This window comes from Vanacampus margaritifer, chromosome 2 (assembly GCF_051991255.1).
Source record: "Vanacampus margaritifer isolate UIUO_Vmar chromosome 2, RoL_Vmar_1.0, whole genome shotgun sequence".
NCBI classification, from domain to species: Eukaryota; Metazoa; Chordata; class Actinopteri; order Syngnathiformes; family Syngnathidae; genus Vanacampus; species Vanacampus margaritifer.
This window is the reverse complement of record NC_135433.1, coordinates 34,626,050-34,647,134: the sequence shown is the minus strand read 5'-3', so window position 1 is coordinate 34,647,134 and position 21,085 is coordinate 34,626,050. Positions and strand designations below refer to the sequence as shown.

The 21,085-nt window shown below is 39.0% G+C and overlaps 2 protein-coding genes across 8 annotated transcripts in view; both read right to left on the bottom strand.

The window, feature by feature from the left end:
• Positions 1-1,947: 1,947 nt before the first annotated feature.
• LOC144044509 (homeobox protein Mohawk-like) lies at positions 1,948-10,544 on the bottom strand. The gene is made up of 6 exons (XM_077558971.1): positions 10,438-10,544; positions 9,664-10,039; positions 9,443-9,596; positions 8,921-9,253; positions 2,638-2,671; positions 1,948-2,513 (listed from the first exon to the last, which is right to left on the bottom strand). The coding sequence occupies exons 2-6, from the start codon at positions 9,769-9,771 to the stop codon at positions 2,180-2,182; spliced, it is 963 nt and encodes a 320-aa protein (XP_077415097.1). The 5' UTR covers positions 9,772-10,039; positions 10,438-10,544; the 3' UTR covers positions 1,948-2,179.
• Positions 10,392-21,085, bottom strand: part of LOC144044508 (MAGUK p55 subfamily member 7-like) — a 36,472-nt gene continuing 25,778 nt past the window's right edge. For 6 of the 7 annotated variants that reach the window (XM_077558965.1, XM_077558963.1, XM_077558970.1 and 3 more), the window contains 2 exons: positions 20,453-20,596; positions 12,469-17,453 (listed from right to left, as the gene is read on the bottom strand). In XM_077558965.1, coding sequence (XP_077415091.1) covers positions 17,223-17,453; positions 20,453-20,596 — 375 coding nt within the window. In that variant the 3' untranslated portion in view covers positions 12,469-17,222. Of the gene's footprint in view, positions 10,732-12,468; positions 17,454-20,452; positions 20,597-21,085 lie in introns of those variants that run through there. The other variant, XM_077558968.1, reaches the window with a different exon arrangement.

The window sequence follows — 21,085 nt, the reverse complement described above, 5'->3', positions numbered from 1 at the left end:
CAGCGCCAAGGTACAACCCCCGGGCCCCGCAGGGGTCACCGGCCGGAGAGCAAAAACTTCCAGTTCTAATATTAAGCGCTCGAAGCAAGATGGACTGTAGAATATATTGTACGCTATCGCAAATGTTTGCCAAAAAATCACCTTTGCCGATGTGGAAACTAGCGTTGTACAAGAAAACTGCATTACGAAAAAAAGAAGAATGAAGAAAATGTAGCTTACGCATTTTCCCAGAATAACTCCTCAAAAAGGGAACTAAAACGCTTCATGTGTGTGTGCGTTGCCTCAGGTCAGAAAACCTTTATGAATGGTCACTGTAGTGATGTGTGCTAACTCATAAATGGCATTGTAGCCTCAAGGGACGTGGGGGTTTCCGTGACTGGAAGAGAGTATACCAGAAGGGAGTTTGAAATAAAAGCAGCTAGTGGAAGCTAGCATAAAAAGAACACAAGAACATTACAGTCACCAATATTCTCCCACACATCTCTACGTCTTATGCCCTGTTCAACCTCTGAAAATATAAAAACAAGTATTTTGGATTATATTGGCATTCAGCCTTCCTACCCATAGACGCTCACTATAAAAAGTGTTATCTATGACCAATCGCTACCAAAATTGACATGCACATCTCTAACTTAGGGCCACATCAATCTCTTAAAATAACAACATTGGTCTGTTTACGAATACGATTATAGAATCTGACTGCCTGTACCTCAATCAAATTCACTAAAATCCTGTTCCAGCACTTGCACCACAACTTAGACCCGCTTCCAATAGACGTAAAGTTTAGTTTACTTTCAACCAACAAATTCTCAAGTGTGCTGGGGGTGTATAAAAGAAGACTCTCTCCGTCCGCTGGAACACCCAGCATGGTGCAGCGCAGTCTGCTAAATTCCCAAACATGCGAAACAATGCTTGCACTGGTACAAAAAATCAAAATGTGCCAGTTTTTACGCCTAAACTAATGTGCGCTGTCTACAAAAATAGAGCCCATTATGACATTTACAGTAAAAAAGAGAGTACATTTTACTCAAAGCGTTTTTAGTGTGTACGAGAGAATTTGCCTTTTAAAAAAATTTTTTTTAGAAAACCTGTTGAAGATTTTTCACTCAGAAATTCAAAGTACATTTTGCAAGGAGACATTTTGACAATTTTACTAGTTTATTAGAAAAAAAATATCCAAAAGGAGACCAAAAACCAATGTGTGTTTTTTTTTTTTTTAATGGCTGTCTCTCAACCTGACGTTGTGGGTTTGTTCCTTAACCCTTGAGTGATGTTTTTTTTCTTTATTATTATTATTATTATTATTATTATTATTATTTTACTCTTTTCCATGTTTAAATTTTACTGTGTGTGGGACCTAATAGACTCTGTTTAGAGTAAAATTTACTCGACAGAAGGTACTGTGTATCAGTACTACTTTTACACTAAAAACAGTTGGGTCAAAAGTAACCCAATTATGGATCAAAAATGGACCGATCCACTTTCTGGGTTGTTTTATACAAAATTACCTACTTTTTTGACCCAAGTAAAGAATCTGACCAATATTTATGAGTTGTTTTACACTAAAAGACCCATTTCTTAACTCGAAGTTGGGTCAAATTGACCCAACTATGGGTCAAAAATGGTCCGTTCCTCTACTTGCGTCAATTTGACCCAACTTTCTGGGTTGTTTTATACAAAATGACCTACTTTTTTGACCCAAGTAAAGGATCTGACCAATATTTGTGAGTTGTTTTACACTAAAAGACCCATTTCTTGACTCAAAGTTGGGTCAAATTGACCCAAGTAGAGGAACGGTCCATTTTTGACCCAAAGTTGGGTTATTTTTGACCCAACTGTTTTTAGAGTGTACATATTGTGAAATTGTAAATGTAATGGCTCTTCTCTTGTAATTCTCAAAATGATGAAGAGACTTCACATTAACTTTATTTGAAAGCTGCTGTCAAATGAAGGGCATTGGATGATGATCCGGTCTCAAGAAGTTAACTTAGTACAACAAAACACAATACAAATACATGAGCAACACTGTAAAAAAAAAAAAGTACAAAAACATTGTAGAAGAATATAGTATATAATGTGTATTTTTTTCTATTTCACAAATAGTTTCATCATTGCCAAAGAAAAGTCTGAGAGGCTGCCTTGAGGCATATGTTGTCCGTGCATGTTGATGAATGAATTCCTACACACTGTTAGCCACGCCCACTTTGATAGTCTGCACTTCGGAGATGTGGGACGACTTCTGGATGATGCGGCTGGTGAGAGGGGACCTCTCAGAACTGCAGCTCTGCCTCAGGGCCGAGGTGGACACTGTGACGGGCGTCCTGCGAGGGATGTTGGTCCTTGCGATGGACAGGGGCTCTCTGTGGCAGCTCAACCCTGCGGCAGTGCCGAGCGGCGTTCTGTTGTTCCTGCAGCTCTGCCCATGGGCCAGACTGGTCAGGGCCACGGCGGCGTTGATCTCTCGCCAGTCTTGGTTGTTTTGACTCTGCTGACCTCTTTCCTGAGGCTGGCCACTGTATACACAACCAAGAATTTTTTTTCATAAGAAATAAATAAGAAAAGCGAAACGGGGCTTGTTTTGATTGACAATTGAGAGAGACTGATGGTGATAAAAAAAAAAAGGTAATTAGTAATTACCTGTCACATTTAGATGATGTATAGTCCAAAGTCTCTGCAAGATAGAAGGAGACATTTCCCAATTATGTCATAAATCAGCTTTCTTGATGGTAAATGGAAACAGAACAATAGCCGGACATTCATTTCAATCAATCAATCAATCAATCAGTCAATCAATCAACCAATCAATCAATCAACCAACCAATCAATCAACCAATCAATCAATCAATCACTTTTTATACCGAACACTTTTTGAAAGTCATTACAAGACATTTTACAACTTTTGTGACACAAATCATACTTTATTATTATGACATAATTATATTTCATTACAGTGAGCAAGTAATTTGTCATTATTCCTCTTAAAAGAAACTTTCAGAGCATGGCACAATTTTCCTGAATGACAAATCACTTACACACATGTATGCGGTCTGTGCTTAAATTTAGAATTTCAGCCATGCGTTTGTGCCTATCCCAGTCGATTTTCGGCAGGATACACACTGGACTGGTCGCAAGCCACATACAGTATAGACAAACACACTGAGATTTATACCTCTGGACAGTCTTAATTAACATATGCATTTTTTTGGAATGTGGGAGGAAGCCGGTGGACCCAGAGAAACCCCACGCAAGCTGCAGACTCCACTGTGAGGCAGCTGTGCTAACCACTAGCTCACCGTGCTGCCCTCCATAAGTACAAATAAGCTGATCACAGCTCAACCTAAAGATTTAACTGCTCACAGCCCAAAGTAGTCCATCTAGGATCTTTAGAGTTGGCCAAGAGTAACAATAGACCGCAAATCATTTTTGTTTTGTTTTGTTTTCCTTGCTACTGAACGTCCTCAAGCATTTTTCTCTTTAGCCACAACATCCTTTTCCAAGAAGCTATTTCTAAACCTCTTATTTTATACAGAGAGAAAACATTGTTTTGTCTCGGGCCACTTTTAAATTTACTGCACGGGGAGCTTGTAGCAAGTGTAATGAAAGGGCTCGCTATAACTTTAAAATATATATATATAGTTAATCGTCCCGTAGAACTGTAGAACTACTTCGCAAGTTGTGATGTTGGCCAGGCTATTTCTTGACAAGATAATTGAAATGAAAACAATAGTTGTGATCTATCGTTTGATTCCATATCTTTTTGTTAACAGGACCTACTTTAAAATACCTTCCATATCATTCACCAAAGTTGAGTGAATGCTCCTCTCACTAGTCTCACTCTTTTTTTTAAATCTTTTTTTTTTTTTTACTAGTTTTACATTAGAAATTTCTCACACCAAGCAAAAAATGTCACAAAAAGTATGAATACTGACATAGTGACGCAAGAAGCCGAAGCCCATATTCCATTGAGGGGTGAACATTTACAATGCTAGCGAATGTTGATCTCACGTTAAGGTTCGTTCAATGTCACAACGTTTGAAGATGTTCGCCTTATGTTTTAACGGTTCTTCTTTTCAAAAACTGTAAAACTGTTAGCGATCGTTGCGACCTTGAAAGAACCCTGACGTGAATTCAATATTCGCTAGCGTCACAAATGTTGGCCCCTTGTATGAATGGTAACACTGTGGTAGCAGGTGGATACCCTGACATAAATTTATACATACCGTAATTTAGAAATTTTGAGCGGGCCTGCTAACGGCCCGAAACTTGCATTTGTGAAGGATTTATTGTGAGTCGGACTCATCTTTTAGAGCTGTTTTTAATTTTAGCCTCAACAAAATGGAAAGTACAGTATTACTATGGTCCAATTTCAAACAACAATTTCTAAAATGAGTAAAACATACATGGATACCAACTGTCGTTTGTTTGTATTGTTGACATTCTGCTGTTTCAATTTAATTATAACTGTTTTGATTTTAGTTATAACTGTTTAGATTTAGTCATAACTGTTTTAACCTCCTTAGTAAAGCTTGGTGAGTGTAATAATGCGACGGAACGTTTGAAGATTCTTCCTTCCTTTTTTCTTTCGAATTAACCATCTGTTCTGGGGGAGAAAATGTGTTAAAAAGGATTCCTTTGTAAAGGTGTGTTTGATCTGTCTGTCTTTGGGGGGGGGGGGGGGGACTTTTTGGGGGCCACTATGCTGAAAGTATAAGAACGACTACAAGTGGGAGGAGGGGACACACACACAAGTTTGATCTGTCTGTCTTTGGGGGGGGGGGGGGGGGGACTTTTTGGGGGCCACTATGCTGAAAGTATAAGAACGACTACAAGTGGGAGGAGGGGACACACACACAAGGGGAACCCAGGACGATTTTGTCGGTATCTTGTCTGTGTCCAGAAATTTCTGCAAAATAAATCCTTCGAAGGACCTGTTCACCGATCTCCAGTCTGTATTCAGAAAATCAACATTACGAACACGCGGAAAACTTAAGGATCGTTTTCCAAAAGTATGTACTGAACATTGTGGAGGAGTTGAAAATGCTCCTCTCTTCAAAGAAAAAAGTAAAATAAGGTCCAAAATAAGTTATGACATATTGTGGGGTTTCTTTTGAGAAAAGACACTTATGGTAAAAAGTGACATTTGGTGTGATATAACAGTGATTCACAACCAGTGTGCCGTGGCTGATCGTAAGGTGTGTAATGTCCATTATTCTGACAAAAAAATATTTTTTAATGAAAAATAGTTTTTGATCATTTTTCTATGCCAACTAATAGGCAAAACAATTAAATGCTCTTCCACTAGACAACAGAAGGTAGCCAAATGATTAACCTGCATATCCACTTTTTTTTTTTTTTTTTTACAAATTGTGCTAAGTGGTGTGCCGTGAATTGTGAAATATGTGCCTTGAAACAAGTAAACATTAATGTCATAATTCTTCAACGTGTATATGTATTTGTGAACAAGAAACTCCCACTCAGTGTATGTGCTTTCATTTGAAACAAAAAGGTGCAGAACATTGTGCTGTCTAAACAGGTTTTTCATTGCTCTGTGTCTTATAAAACACAATCCCAGTGACATTGATGGCCCTCTGGGATTTTCATGGGAGGTTTGACCACAGTGTAAGTACCACGTCTTCTACAGGAATATAAACACACTTAGGTGTTTTATGGAAATGTGAGGTAACATGATGTTTCCAGCCTGTGAAATCTAGACAGATATGTTTGAAGTGACCTTGTGAGTAGAGTAGTGACATCACTTTTTAAAGTCCATCACTTGTTCACATGTTTTCGCGACCGTTTTTAGCCTTCTCCAGCAATACTATCGCAGCGTTTTAATGGTGTTGGGGCCTGTCATGAATCTGGCAGGCTGACTTTCCACTTCAGCTGCATAGAGGAGTCGCGCTAGGTTGCAAAAAGTCATAATAGGACCAGCAGGGATACATTAAAAGTGTTCACAAACATTTCAACAGTGCTGCCGCAATGGGTAATGAGTTCAAGAAAGCACAGAATAGTCCAAAGGAAATATGATTTGAGGTGTGTTAACTGACATGTTTAGGGGAACACTTTTACGCATTGGGCCTACCCTTGAGTCAGTGCAGAGTTGATATGACGCTAAGTGTGCTAACTAGCTTAGCTAGCATTGCGTTGTGATAAAACAGACATCTTTCTTTGATCAAATATTGTGGAAAAAAATGTGGTAGGCTTTCAGTTTTTGCTAGGCTAAGCTATAGCTGCTAGATGTTGCCTTTAGCTGCTCGTTAGTAAGTCATAGGCTACATGATTTCATTAGCATCTTTTGATTTTCTCAAATGTTGAATTCATCAGAAACAGAACATATTCTTCTTTGTATGATTACAGCAGATAAGAGTCTATAATAACACTTCTTTAAGTGTTTTCATATTTTGTTTAGTAGAAGAATGATGATGACTCATTTCTGAAATTATTGATCAAAACTTGATCACATCTAAGAACTTGTGCGAATATTTTTAGTTAAAGAAAAAGGTTTAAAAATAAATTTGTAATGTACAGGTGCTGATCTGTCCTTCCTTTTTTATCGCCCCCCCCCCCCCCCCCCCCATTTCCCAAATATATTGTGGGTACAGTAATGCATTTATTATAATGAGCAAAAAGTGATGATAATCCAAATGAAGGTCATTTAGCTTTGGCAGGGGTCTCGCCACTGAGTGACATTCGAGTTAAAGAAGCAATGCATACCACATGTTTGCAATTTAGCTCTGCTTACCTTTTATTAATCTTTTTATATTTTGTATTATAGTTTGAAGTGCCAATCTGAGGTTGAACTGGAGGTTTCTGAAGATTAAGTGTTTTCGCAGACCATATCTTAAATAACACTCCTCCGACTGGAAAGATTTATTTGTTTTTGGGGAAGCTAAGAGTAATAAAATGGAACTTAATGCATTGTTGTAAGCAATGAATAGTATTTTCACAATTCTAGAAATGTAACTTTTTAATGAGAGGGAGTAGGAAAGCAGGACTGAGAGAAAAAGGGCAGCCAACGTGAACATGACTCAAGCTGCAAACTCAAATGGGATGGAGCCAAATGGATATTAATGCTCTCGATCTGTGTTCTTTCAAAGCTGAGTTGTCACTCTGAGAGAAGTTTGTGTGTGCCCTGCTGACAAACTGCTCTATTTCTTGATATTTTGGCTGAGCTTTACACTTCTCACTCTGGGAAAAATAAAATCTCAGACATTCTGTAATTGTCCTTGAGGCCCAACTGGACATTTCCACCATGGCAAGAAGCTGAAGCGGAACAAATGGCACATTCTCGTGTATGGAAATGATATTTGCAGTGTGCAGCAGAAGAAGCCAGCATCAACTCCTTCCAAATTTAAAATGAGGGATTTTTGCGTTTGCAGGAATTTTATTAGTAATGCTATAAAAAAAAAAATCGGACTCTTTGAGTAGTCAGTCCGTCATAAAGGGCAGCAAGGTGTCAGGATTGTTAAAACTTAATGATTTAATGCTGCATTGCTACTGAACACCGGCAATATATAAATGCCACAGATGCCTGAAGGGTCACGTTCCATTTTGGTTTTACTAGTCTTCTTAGTGAACTTTTATTAGACTTCTCTAATGAAAAATACATATTTAAGAAAAATAATAATAATGCTTTAAGAAATATGTCATATTTTTCAAGAAAGAGATAATTTACAATTATAAAAGGTATAATCTTGTGGGGGGGGGGGGAGTAATAATGACTGATGCCAAATTTTCCACTTAATTCTTGTACTATTTGGAGTTTATTCTCATATATAATCATCATCATCATCATCATCATCATCATCATCATCATCATCATCATCATCATCATCATCATCATTATCATTATTGTTATTATTATTATTATTATTATTCATTAGCTGGTCAGAGCAAGCCAAGTTTGACTTGTCTGTAGCGTTCTGTGAACATGTAATAACGTACTCTTAATGATAAACATCTTTGGTAATAATGATGTATTTGATTGACATTGTTAATGTTTTTTTTATTTTGTAATTTTTAGATGAAATTAGATAAATATTGATTTAGAACTTCTCCAGATTATGCACATGGCAGTTATATTGTTGTTATATGCTGTTTTATTATGTATTTGTTGTTTATGATGGCGAGTACTGATACAGGCATTATTTTTAAAACCCCTTCAGACCCATAGATGATCGTGACATCCGCTATAACAAAAAAGAAAAAAAAAAACATAACCCACATTTGTTTCCATGTTGTTCTTATGTGGGAAAGAGTCAAAATCAGAAGAAAAAAAATTGTCCGGCAGAAAAAATGCGGGTCTGATGAGTTACTACGGTATTGGTCAGTTACTCGTGGAGGCTGCCGATACCAGCCACCGATACTTAAGGCAAAAAAAGAAGAAGACTTTGAATAAGTTACTAGTTGGTAAGCACTAGTTGGCACTAGACTGTGACAGTTTGACACCAAAGCGAAGCATCGTCTGTGTCAGAAAGAAAGGTCTTTGCTCACAATTTTTTTTAATCCTGTGTTAAATGAAATATTACATATCAAATGTACTAGACTAGAGGTATCGGCCCTCTGTATTTGTGAGTAGGCCTATTCAAAGAGTGAATACTTGTACTGGTATTGATCTGAAAAACATTAAACATCCCTAGTTTTTGTAGACTGTAGTATAGTTTCTATAATTGTGACGTGATGGTGGTGGCATTAAAAGGTGGATTAAGTCAGGTAAATCCCCACTGAAGGCCCAGGTACTTAATGCATGCCCTGCCACTGAGATTCATGTTCACTGAGAAATTAACATGAATCTTGTAAATTTATAATAAACAAAACGTCCTATTTTGTAATTTGCAACTTCAAAGTGACCCTGCGGAAACTGCTGGATACTGAAATTAGAAATCTTTCAGTTTTAATGAAATGCTTAGTATTTTCTTACCCATTTGATAGATAAAGTTGGTGTCTGTGTCATAGGAGGACGCCGGGGAAACAGCGTCTCGGTCACACTCGTTTGAGCTGAAGGACTCAGAGAGGCTCCTCCTTTTTAGGGCGACTCCATCCGCCTTGCCCGCCATCATGTGCCGCAGGGTGTCGTTGAGGTAACGATTCAACAAGCTGCTCTTGTACTTTGACGGAGGCGAGGCGCTGTCGTCGCTGTTGGCAGGGTCGGCCATGGTGAGCACGCCGTTCTGGTTTTTTATCCCACACATGTGGGATGAGGACCTGCCCATGTCTGATGAGCAGATTGGTGTTTGCAATGGACAGTCATCATCTGCAGCAAAGCACATGGACACAAAAACTATAGTAAAGAGTTGACTGTAAGATCCAAAAAGAGGCAATCAATCAAACAATTCAGACAGACATGGCGGTGAGACTCTACGTTCTACTGAGTATCATTATCTTTGTAAATGATCCAAGATTGGCTATAATATAAAAAAAACAGGGTTCAAGTTGTCCTCACCATCGGAGTCGGTCTCATCACTGCAAACACTCAATCTCTCGGCATTTCCCTGGATGTATTTATTGTAAAGTTTGATCCTCAAGGCCCAGCTCAAGTCTGGCTGCCGAACTGTGTTCTTCAGCCTCCGTCTGGCATTGGCAAACCAGTTTGACACCTAAACACAGTTTGACCTTTATAAAAGGGAAGGCATGCTGACATCATCACCGTTTGTCTTGCCTTACCTGTACCAGAGTCATATGGGAGCCCAGAGCCAACAGAACCTTCTCAGTCTTGGTTGGGTACGGGTTGTCACGGTGTTTGTACAGCCAATGTTTGAGAGGCCGGGCCATGTCCTGCAGCACCTGTCTCTTGTGGCGAACTTTGACCCCACCCAAGCGAGATCTGGGGAATTTCAGAGGCTCACACTGTCAACATAATCAAATATACTGTAGAAAATACCTTTACATACTAACTATGTCGAGCAAAAAAAAAAAAGAAAGTGGTGAGATGAATATGTGCATTATGAATTCATGTGTATAACGGAACGTATGGCGTTCCACAGGGTTCAATTCTGGAGCCCCTGCTGTTTTCATTGTATCGGCTGCCCATGGGTTTGATCTAAAAAAAAAAAAAAAAACAGTGGTGGCTGTTTTAAAGTATAGAGTATAGTTATAAATATAGAGTTAAGTTACATTGGATGGGTGCCAGTGTCCTAATTACAAAGCCAATTTGAACTAAACTAAAGGGACAATTTCTGAATTCAAGCTGAAGACAGCCAGATTCAATGAAAAGGCTACTCTCCCTGTTCATGTTGTTCAGTAAACTCTATACGTCTTGAACTTGAAAAAACAAACAAAACAAAACAAAACAAAACAAAACAAAACAAAACACACACACACATATATATATATATATATGACATTTCAGTTGATTTGTCTAAAGCAGTGAATTAAAATATTATCCTGATATTGCAACACAGAAAAAACAAATGCTATTCCAAAAGCAAAGGAGCATACCCGTATCTTCTGTATTTGATGGAGGAGCTGTCTTCAGTGGTCTCCTGATATTGCAGCAGTTCTGCATTCTGACCGCTTGCTAAGCTGCTGTGAGCTACACAGTTCAGTCTACTCCTCTGCTCATCCTCCAAATGAAGTAAAGTATCAGACGCCATCCCAACAATGGTGTTCATTCTCAAGCAAGCAGATTTCTCCCAAATCAACAGGTGCATCGGTTGTTTTACAGAAATAAATGGACGCAGTAGGCTCCCATCCTGGACAAAGTTGAATGTTGAAAATAGTCCCTGGTCTTCTCTGTGAAGATGAAGACAGTACGTCAGTTACAGTTACTGAGCGACAAATGTTTAAAAAGTCAGTGGATGTTGTCTGGTTTTGTTGAGCAGCACTTTGGAGAGTTCAAATGACCTGTTCCGCTCCTGCCCATTGGTCCTCCCACCATCCAATCAGAACTCAGAGGGAACCCTCGCTGAGCAGCAGCAGGAGCAGCCCAAGATATGCAAACTATTGCACGGCAAACGTGCTTATTAGATTTCGTCTGCTGTTGAGCCGTTCAGCATGATCTCATATTTTTGACATGAGGCATACGAGCCTCTCGCAGCTTGCGGTTTGACCAACAATCGTGTCAGCAAATAACATTGCATGTTTTACCAGGGGATTCGGGAGCTGGAATTACAAGTTTCCTAATAACCAGTAAAACCACCAAGTGGAGCCTCGTGCTAGGCAGCGAATCCTGGTTTTCAGAACAAATTGGGCCGTAGTAATGTCAACACCAGCACTGGAAAATAATACTGGCTTTGCTCATCCAATCTTTAGCAAGTGCTGCTTAGTTTGCGTGCAACCATGTGCAGTGGGGTGTAGGGATTGCAAATCATCTGCAGTCTGCACTTTTCCTTTTTTGTGTGGAACATTTACTCTGTTTCCATTAAGTGGGACATCATTGCAGTATTCTTTGGGATGCTGAAGTCTCACGTGGTGTGTAGGCGAGATGGTGAAAGGTGAGTCGAGTTGCGTAATGCAAAACATTGCGACTTCAACAAAGTAGATTAATAAATTATTCAGATTTATTATAATTTAAGATTGCCTTTTGTTGTGGAATTCTGGCGATGTAATGTTTTTGTGTGCAGTACTTGATTCCATTTGTAGTTGCCGTACTACTGCATTTGTTACAGTGAAACCTCAAAAATCTACTTCTAGACATTGTTTTCCATCCATCCATCCATCCTATCCCAGCTGCCTTCAGTCAAGAGGCGGACACCCTGGAGTGTTTCTCAGCCATTGCATGTTTTCCAAAACAAGGAAATTATTATTATTATTATTAACTCATATTAAAACCTAAAACATAAATAGAACAAAACTATTTACGCTTCAAAGTTGTGTGACAATAGAGAGGGAAAGAAGAGCATAAGGATCTAGCTGCAGACGCTGGGCTGGTGTGGAGCTCCACCGGAAATACGTGACCTCTACCGAAAACACGTGACTTCAAGCGACAGAGGAAACACTTTTTTTTTAAGCAAATAATATTTTTTAAATAAACTTACTCTTTAGTTAATTAGAACAAAACAGTATACAAAAAATTGCATACTTACGTGCACGTACAACGTCCTCAAATAAACCGTGATTTAAATGTCAACCTTTTTTTAGGGTAGGGTTAAAAAGCAAGCCTTGTTGGTATTTGATAATTTGAAGAATTTGTCTGATTAGACCTCTTTTTTTTGTTTTCCTTTTGTCTTGTTCGCCATTCAGTGGCGCTGCGCTACAACTTTGGTGTTCAAATGGGAGTCACGTGTTTCCGGTGGTGACAAAAGCGCCAACAGCCGTCTTAGTTAAAACAGCCAAATATGCTCATAAATAAAAAATAATACTAATTAACATAGTTTGAGCTAAGATTATGGTTATGTTTAGTGTTATAGTTACGTTGAGGCTTAGAAACTATACGGGAAAGAGTGAAGACGGAATTGGAGGTCACGTGTTTCCGGTGGAGCTCCACTCGCCCGTGGTCGGCAGCTAGACTCTTCTCAAGAAGAGGGAAGTGAAAGGTGTTTTTGTAGTGTTATTGCCACCTAGTGGTGTACTTTAGGTATTGCTGTAATTAATAAATACCCTGTTTGCATCACTGGTCCACCCGCATTTCTAAAATAAGGGTAAGCGGTACAAACAAATGGATGGATGGATGTTTGTAGAGAACACTTATTGTACTTTGATTTATCAGTATGTACTGTTGCATAATTTATAAATAGATGTATTTTCAGATTAGTAAAGTTTCTTGGCTAGCTTCATAGTCATTAGCTATTGTGCATTCAAAAAGTTCAGAGGTCAAAGTTAACCTGTAATGGTTATAGTGCACTTGAGAGTCTTCCTGAAATTTCATCTGAAAGCAGAATATCCACAATATTTTGAGATGAGCGTATATCCAAATTGGTTAAAATAATACATGTAAAAGATTTTCACATATTAAAACAAAATGCACTCGTGGTAGACTATTGATTCTGTGAGATAACTTTTGAAAAACCAAAGCAGTCATATGAGGTTAGGAATTTAGGGCCCAAACACATGAGAGTTGGAAATGAGACGGTCTTTATGTACAAAAATACAAAGTAACAACAAAGAGCAGGGCTGAGAGGAACCTCGACATACTGACAAAAGTGTCATTCTGGGCAATGCACAATTCTATATGACAGAATAAAGGTAGTAATAGACATAACAAAGAGTGATTAATATAAGACCATGTATAGTAACTGATCACATTGTCACATTATCATCATAAGGAACATAGTAACTGCACAAAACTTGGCAAACTAAGAGCGGCTAACGCGGATAAAACATCATCACCATCACAATGTCGCCATAAGGGACATAGTAACCGCATACGCATAATACATCCATAACACAATGACCCCTGACCTGCTTAAGCATAATAACTCCAAAAGCATAATATACCAACATCATAACACAATGATCCCATGACCCAACCCAAAACACAATCATATTTATATATTTTTTAATACACAAGAATGACTTTGCCATACAACAATTCTAATTTAATCATATTCAATACAGTATGCAAATATGTGAGTGGTGATAAAATGCTGCTAGAAGCAGTTTTTTTTGTGCAAGCACTCGTTCATTAATTTGACTTGACTCAGATCGTGGTTCACAGTCCAGCAGTACTCAGTTCCAGTTGTGAGTGCTAAGCAAGCTAAAAAACACATGGGGCAGTTTGCATCCCTGTTCTCCGCAATAAATTCCTCCTCTCACATTCCTCTACAGTTGTCAGACTGCTACATGCTATTACACACTATTTAATCCTGTCCTCAGTGACATGTTCCCTGGCTTGTGTGTTGATATTAGCAGGGAACACGCCCACCTTCAACAGCCCAGAGACCAATAAAAAAGTACCGCGCAAAGACATACAGTATATCTCTTGTCTGAATAGGATGCAACGTGTACACGAGAATCGCATGGTCCTTGTGTGCGTGTGTGCGAGTGTGCGAGTGTGTGCGTTCCACAGAGACACAAACTCAGTTGCAGATGATATTTTTTATTAAAAACAAAACTACTTTTGGTTGACAAAAATCTTTTTATCGGAGACGTTCTTTTTTTTTTTTTAGGGGGAAAAACACGAAAGAAAATCTGTGATTAGAAGTGATAATAAAAAGTGAAATTAATGCTTCCCTCGCATGCTGATTTCTGGATTTCAGATGAGGATAAACTTTTTTTTTGGGGGGGGGGGGGGACATCGTGTGTTTAGAAAAGTGCTTGAGATTTCAACAGGAGACAAACAAATTTGAACTTTTTTTTTGTTGAAGGGATGGCAAGATTGTGATACAATGTTCCATCGTTATTTTGCGGTCCGGTTATATCACTGGTTTGTGACCATTTCTAAGTAACCCAGTTTCTGGTTAAGGAAGCCATTTTAGGATAAAAAAAAAAAGATCTTGAACTTAGTTATTTAGCTGACGTTGCTTTGTCGTCGACCTCATGTGCCGCCGGGGTGCGGTGTGCACACATCCGCTCACACTAATTTATGAATGCAGCAGCTTGGTATTTATTCAACATTTTGCATTTTATAAGTAGCATTTATTAAGTGTCACAAGTGTTTAGAATGGAGGGTGGGAGAGGCTTGTAATGTCTTAATAGAGGCTTATAATAATAATAATAATAATAATAATAATAATAATAATAAACCTTTTATGGTGGGGCTTGGAATGTATCACCAGCAAAAAATGAGGGAAAACTTTACACCAAGGGTCTCCAAGTCTAGTCCTCAGAGCACCTATCAAGCCTGTTTTGCATGTTTCCCTCCTCCAACACACCTGAATCAAATAATCAGCTCGTCAGCAAGCTCTGCCTGATAACGTCTGGTGGGATATATTATAGTCGTTCGGTGTATACGACTGTCACTTTAAATTTCCTGGATGAACCAAAATGAACTATGACCTTGACGCTTAATTTGACCTTCTACTTTTGAATGGACATTAAGTACTTTTGGCACAACTTGATCTCTAACAAGGAGCCCAAGAGACTGACAAGAGCCTGGAAGAGTCACAGAAAGGCATCAAAGTGAGTCCTTGCAAATGCGCTGAATGATCGACTCAGGGATCAAACACCTGCTGTGAATTTGACATTCAGCTAATTAAAATGTAATCTGTCTAATAAACTCATTATGCTGCGCAGACTTCATAGGGGTTGATTTATGATGCATTTGCTCAATTGTCAGTTTTCTGTCACTACCATTCAAACCAACACCTCCCAAAAAAACAGCCTGACTTTTCTGGACGTTTGTGCACTCCAAGTGCCCGTCCGTCAGCACATTTATGCAAAAACAGCACCGTACTTTCCTCTGCTGTCTTTTGACTGTCTAAATTACACAAATAGTACAGAGAAGGTTTCACGAAAATGGGAAAGATTATAGGAAAAACTGTTTTTTGGCAAACATAGATGTGTAGATTAAAGCATGGGTCAGGCTTTGTATATTTTCACACACACAAAAAAGATTTCTGGAAAGTCTTGTTATATCTCAGGAGATATTACGAGCCGTCTGGCGAAAGTTTGATTATTGCGAGTGCACCTTCATTTTGATGGATTATGGTTGTACACTTTAAGGACACCATTTTTCAGCCCCTCCCCTCTTGATCATCTTTTGAATTAAACATGGGTCAAGCTTGACTTTCTTCTATTATTTTCTCCCAGAATCCTCATTCATCTTTGCTAGACATTTTTTAGGTAGATCTGTGCATCCAATTTTGTGTGGGTAGTTGAGGGTGAGAAGAATTGAGAGATCTTGTAAAAAGAAACTGTTAAGGAAGATCTTATACATTCTTCCATATTGGCTGCTTGTTGCTACTTTGCAAAGCTGATGCGACAGACACTGTTCATTCAATCCATTATTTTCCTTTCTGTGGATGAGTGATGAATGAAACAAGACACTCATGCAGTCTTAATGGCTTAACGGCTCCAATTGTGAGCCAGCGTTCATACCAGACTACAGCAGTGACACCACCGAATAAGGACCTTCTCCTTGCGGTTACACATTTTCATGTTAATGTGTTTATTATTCTGCTACACTAAACAGATCTTGTACACGTCCTGGCCCCATTTTCCCCAAGTTGTGTTTAATGTCATTCAATAATGAACATATTGTTGAACATTAATCTTGTTTATTTTTTCATACTTTTGAACAGGCATTTACGTGATTGAGCCAAATGATCCGAAAGCAGCTGACATCATCGTTTTTGAAGTTGAAGCCGCGGCGAACATAAAACGAAGGCTTTTCATTGGATGGGGCCGCTGTGTTAATGGCAGGCAACGTTATGATCTCAGAGAGTGCCTGCGGATCGTCAGCGTTGTGATGAAATTAGGCTGCCACGTTGTGCTGAGGTCGGACTTCGCGTCTGGCAAGCGGAGGGGCTGCTCTTCTGACAGACTGTTTGGAGCGGTTCGGGGATCAGACATATTGCGCAACTAATGCCTCGCTTTTCCCCGTTTGAATACTGAAGACATAACTGAAATAACTGATGTTTATTTTCATGATCCCTGTGGCCTAATCCACTGTTGCAGGGCCTGGTGGTTTTAACCTTTCTGTGAAGGCCGAAGCCCCAAGAAAGCAATTACTGTCTCCCTCACATCATGTGGCCACTTCGTACTCCCAAAAACATTAACACCGTTTCGTTCAACTATTAAGAAGTAGGAAGGAAACCCCGTGAAGCAATCCAGTCACAAGAACAAGTTCAATGAGGCAGCTCCTGTGAATAAGATCATGAAAAGTTTGCAGCTATGAAGACCCCTTTTTTTTTTTTAGATGATGACAACGAGTGAGTGAAATTACTTTGACTGATACAGAAGTAACAGTTTGAAGGGACTCTTCATACTGCACATGCGATATTGAATGCAACGTCTTCAGTGAGATTTAAGGGAATGTTTTCTTGTTAATGCCTCTAAATTGTACAGTCTCTACTCCTGCTACTAATAATATTCCTCTGGTGCGCTTATGTTAATTGGTGTGCAGCAGATGTCAGAATAATTCCATGCTGATGTTTGCGAATTGGCAGCGAAGGGTTACATTCTGCAGCAAAGCCACTCGTCTCAACATTTTTCAATTGAATGATTCAAGTCGACGTTATTTCAGCCAAATGCCAATAGAAAACTGGCACTGAAAAAAGGAGAAGCTTGTCTGGTTGCTTAACTAACTATATGTTCACGGAAAAAACATTTCAAATATGACAGAAAACTACAAGCAGAAATTGTAGAACTACTTTTGGAAGAGGTATTCCCCAGTTACCGAGAGTTCAAATCCAGCCGGCCAAAAGACCACAACTCCTCCTCGCCTTAGTTGGCGAGGAGCAAAGCCACACTGCGGGAATCCAGCGAACCTTTGCCTCCTGAAGTCGCTGCAGGTCTGCCTTCAGCTCTCTGAAGGCCATGGCAATGTCGCCGTTAACGATCACCTTGTCAAACATGGGACCGTGTTGGGTCTCCATGGTTTCGGCCAAGTGAATCATATCTTCAAAATCTTCCTCCTGTGGGGAAAAAAATAACACTTGACTGTTTATTTTGTTGATCGATTTGGTTGTCACCAAGTCAGTTTATGGCAGTTGGAGACTTCAGTGTCAATACTAGTGATAGACCGATATGATTTTTTATGGGCCGATACCGATTATTCGTAGTCAAGGAGGCCGATAATTGATATCTCAAGCCAATATACATTTGCAGTAAAGGAGAACATATTTGTGTCAAAATTTAAAAAAAAAATACTTTGTTTAAACACCATGTTTGTTAAAACAACATTTCAAATTTTCAACACAAGGTTTTTCTTCTAATCTTAAACATATAAGCATTAGACAGCTTTGTTTAAAACATATTTTTAAAAATTGCAAGGAGCTTCCAGGGTCATCATGTGTTAAGCTAAATAAAAAATTAAGCGATAGCGCCCTAAAATGTTCTACTGTAAATAAAGTTTTGCAAAATATCTACATAATTTCTTAATTTAATATATATATATTTTTTAAATAAAAAATGTAGGAAGTTCCCAGTGTCGGCATCATCTTTTATAAAGTAAAGGGGAAATTTAAAAAAAAGAAAGAAAAGTTACCTGTATCTCACTAAGCAACAAATGCATACAAATGTAGCTTCTTCTTCTTTTCCTTTCGTCTTTTCCCTTCAGGGGTCGGCACAGCGAATCATTTGCCTCCATCTATCCCTGTCCTCTGCATCCTCGGCTCTCACACCAACTACCTTCATGTCCTCTTTAACTACATCCATAAACCTCCTCTTTGGTCTTCCTCTAGACCTTGGAGATTCCTGTCTAACCTCATCTGTCATCCTGTCCATTACCATAGCAAACAAGAAGGGGCTCAGAGCGGATCCCTGATGTAGTCCCAACTCCACTTTGAACTCCTCTGTCACACCTAAAGCACACCTCACTTACAGTCTTACAGTCCTCATACATGTCCTGCACCGCTTGAACATACTTCTCTGCTACTTCAGACTTCCTCATACAAATTCGTAAAAGTTTTCAAAATATCTTTGCAGACATTAAAAGATTGTCTGAACATGTTCAAAGTTAAGTACTTAAGTAGTAAAAACTGTCTGTGAACATCTTACAAATCCTGATGGAAACCCAAAATTCGCTATGTTCGCAGGCATTCACCGCTCTGTGAGATACCAGCTATATCAGCCTTCAGATTAATAAAAAGGCAGATGCCGATATTTGTCAAAATACCAAATATCGGCACCGATAATCAGCCCGGCCGATAATCTGTCTATCCCCAGTCATTACCCTAATAATCAAATATTACATCATTATCACATTTAATTACAAACCCAATTCCAAAAAAGTTGGGACACTATACAAATTGTGACTAAAAACTGAATGCAACTATGTGGAAGTGCCCAATTTTAATATTTGATTCAGAATAGAACAGGTCAAAAATTTAAACTGAGAAAATGTATCATTTTAAGGGCAAACTATGTTGATTTTAAATTCCATGGTGTCAACAAATGTCAAAAATGTTGGGACAAGGCCCCTCTTCTTCTTACTACAGTCTGCAAACGTCTGGGGATCGAGGAGACAAGTTTCTCAAGTTTAGAAATAGGAATGCTGTCCCATTCTTGTCTAACACGCGTCTCTCTAACTGTTTGACTGTCTTGGGCTTTCTTTGTTGCACCTTCTCCTTTATGATGCGCCAAATGTGCTCTAGAAGTGAAAGAAGTGGAACTTGGAATCGTGATTGGTCTGACCACAAAAAAGGTTTCCACTTTGCCACGCTCTATTTTAAATAACCCCTGACCCAGAGAAACGCCTGCGCTTCTTGTTCTGCTTTAGAAATGGCTTCTTCTTTGTACTGTCGAGTTTCATCTGGCAACGGTGGCTGGCACGGTGGATTGTGTTCACTCACAAGCCCTTTCTGTGATTTCCCTTACAATAAGCATTCCTGTTTGCGGTGCAGTGCCGTTTAAGGGCCCGAAGATCACGGGCATCCAGTAGGATTTTTTTCGGCCTTGACCTTTACACACAGAGTTTGTTCCAGATTCTCTGAATCTTTGGATGATTTTATGCACTGTAGATGATGATTACTTGAACCTTTTTGCAATTTTTTACTGGTAAACACCTTTCTGATATTTCTCCACTATCTTTCTGCGCAACATTGGAGGAATTGGTGATTCTCTACCCATCTTCGCTCCTGAGAGACACTGCCTCTCCGAGAAGCTCTTTTTGTACTCCAATCAGGTTGCCAAAGGACCTCGTTAGTGGTACCTGGTCTTCCAGCTGTTTTTTTTATAAGTGCAATTGACTTTTCCAGCCTCTTATTGCTACCTGTCCCAACTTTTTTTTAATATATTTGTTGGCACCGTGAAATTTACAATCAACATATTTTCCCCTTAAAATGATACATTTTCTCAGTTTAAACTTTTGACCTGTCATCTATGTTCTATTCTGAACAAAATATTGAAAGTTGGCACTTCCACATAATTGCCTTCAGTTTTTATTTACAATTTGTATAGTGTCCCAACGTTTTGGGAATTGGGTTTATATTATTTTAATGATGGGTAACTAGGTAAAAATTTAGGCAAGCTTCTGAGAGATGAGGGTCGAAGACCATTTCACACCAACTACACATCTATAACATATGCCTAATGTGTTGCACAATGTCTAACCTTTGCAAGCACATGTGTGCGGTCTCAATTCTAACAAGGCCATGCTAAGGTCAAACAGGCCAGATGGACATTATAAAAGTGACCTTTTTGTCCAAAACGTATGAAAACACACCCAGTTTTCTGGGAATTAAATACTGTTCACTGAAATTGCAGCACAAATATACATGACATCATTGTGTGATAGAATCAACTATAAACTGAATTCATAAAACGCATACACATCATACCACCCACGAAGCAGCCCCCTTGTCTCTTAAATGTCACTCATGTGCAAGGTGTGTCGGGTTCTGTGACCTCACATCACCATGCGTGTCAAAGGCGTGCACCTGACTGCACACAGCGAGTTTTATATGTTGCTTACTGAGAACATTCTGACTTGGTTGGGGTCCTCTTCATCACAGATGAACTTTGCTCTTCTCCTGGTGAGGCGTAACTCCTCAATACGCGGGGGTTTCACAAAAACCACGTAGGGTTTGAATTCAAGTGTGTAGACTCGCTTCAGTTTCTTGTGGGGAAAAGAGAAAATGGAGGGTATTTGTTTGTTGGAAATAAAAAAATAAAAGGGAAGCAAAGCCTTGTGATATGTTCATATGGTAGTGCTGAAAAGCATTTATATAGTACTGTACAATGGAACCTCTAAAGTTGAATGTTCATACCTGGAAATTTTAGAATTCAATCCACAAATGTCATGGACGATGTCATCATGTTTCAGTCAGTTTGTGGGTTTTGGTTTTTCAATGTTTCCGTGGATATTAACAATTTGCGACTCGCAACTAGTGGAGTCTCATATTCGCAGATTGGTTTTGCAACCTATCCTACAATATTCGCCAAAAGACTAATCTATTTCCTGATTTTGTGCTCATGCCAAAAACAAGAAAAGTAGTGCTTTTGTGCCATCTTGTGGCAACTTGATGCCAAAGAACGATGTTTAAGTGAGTTGAGGAGCTTCATTTAGACAATAGTGCTTTGCCGGAATCTATAAGAAATTCAAAAA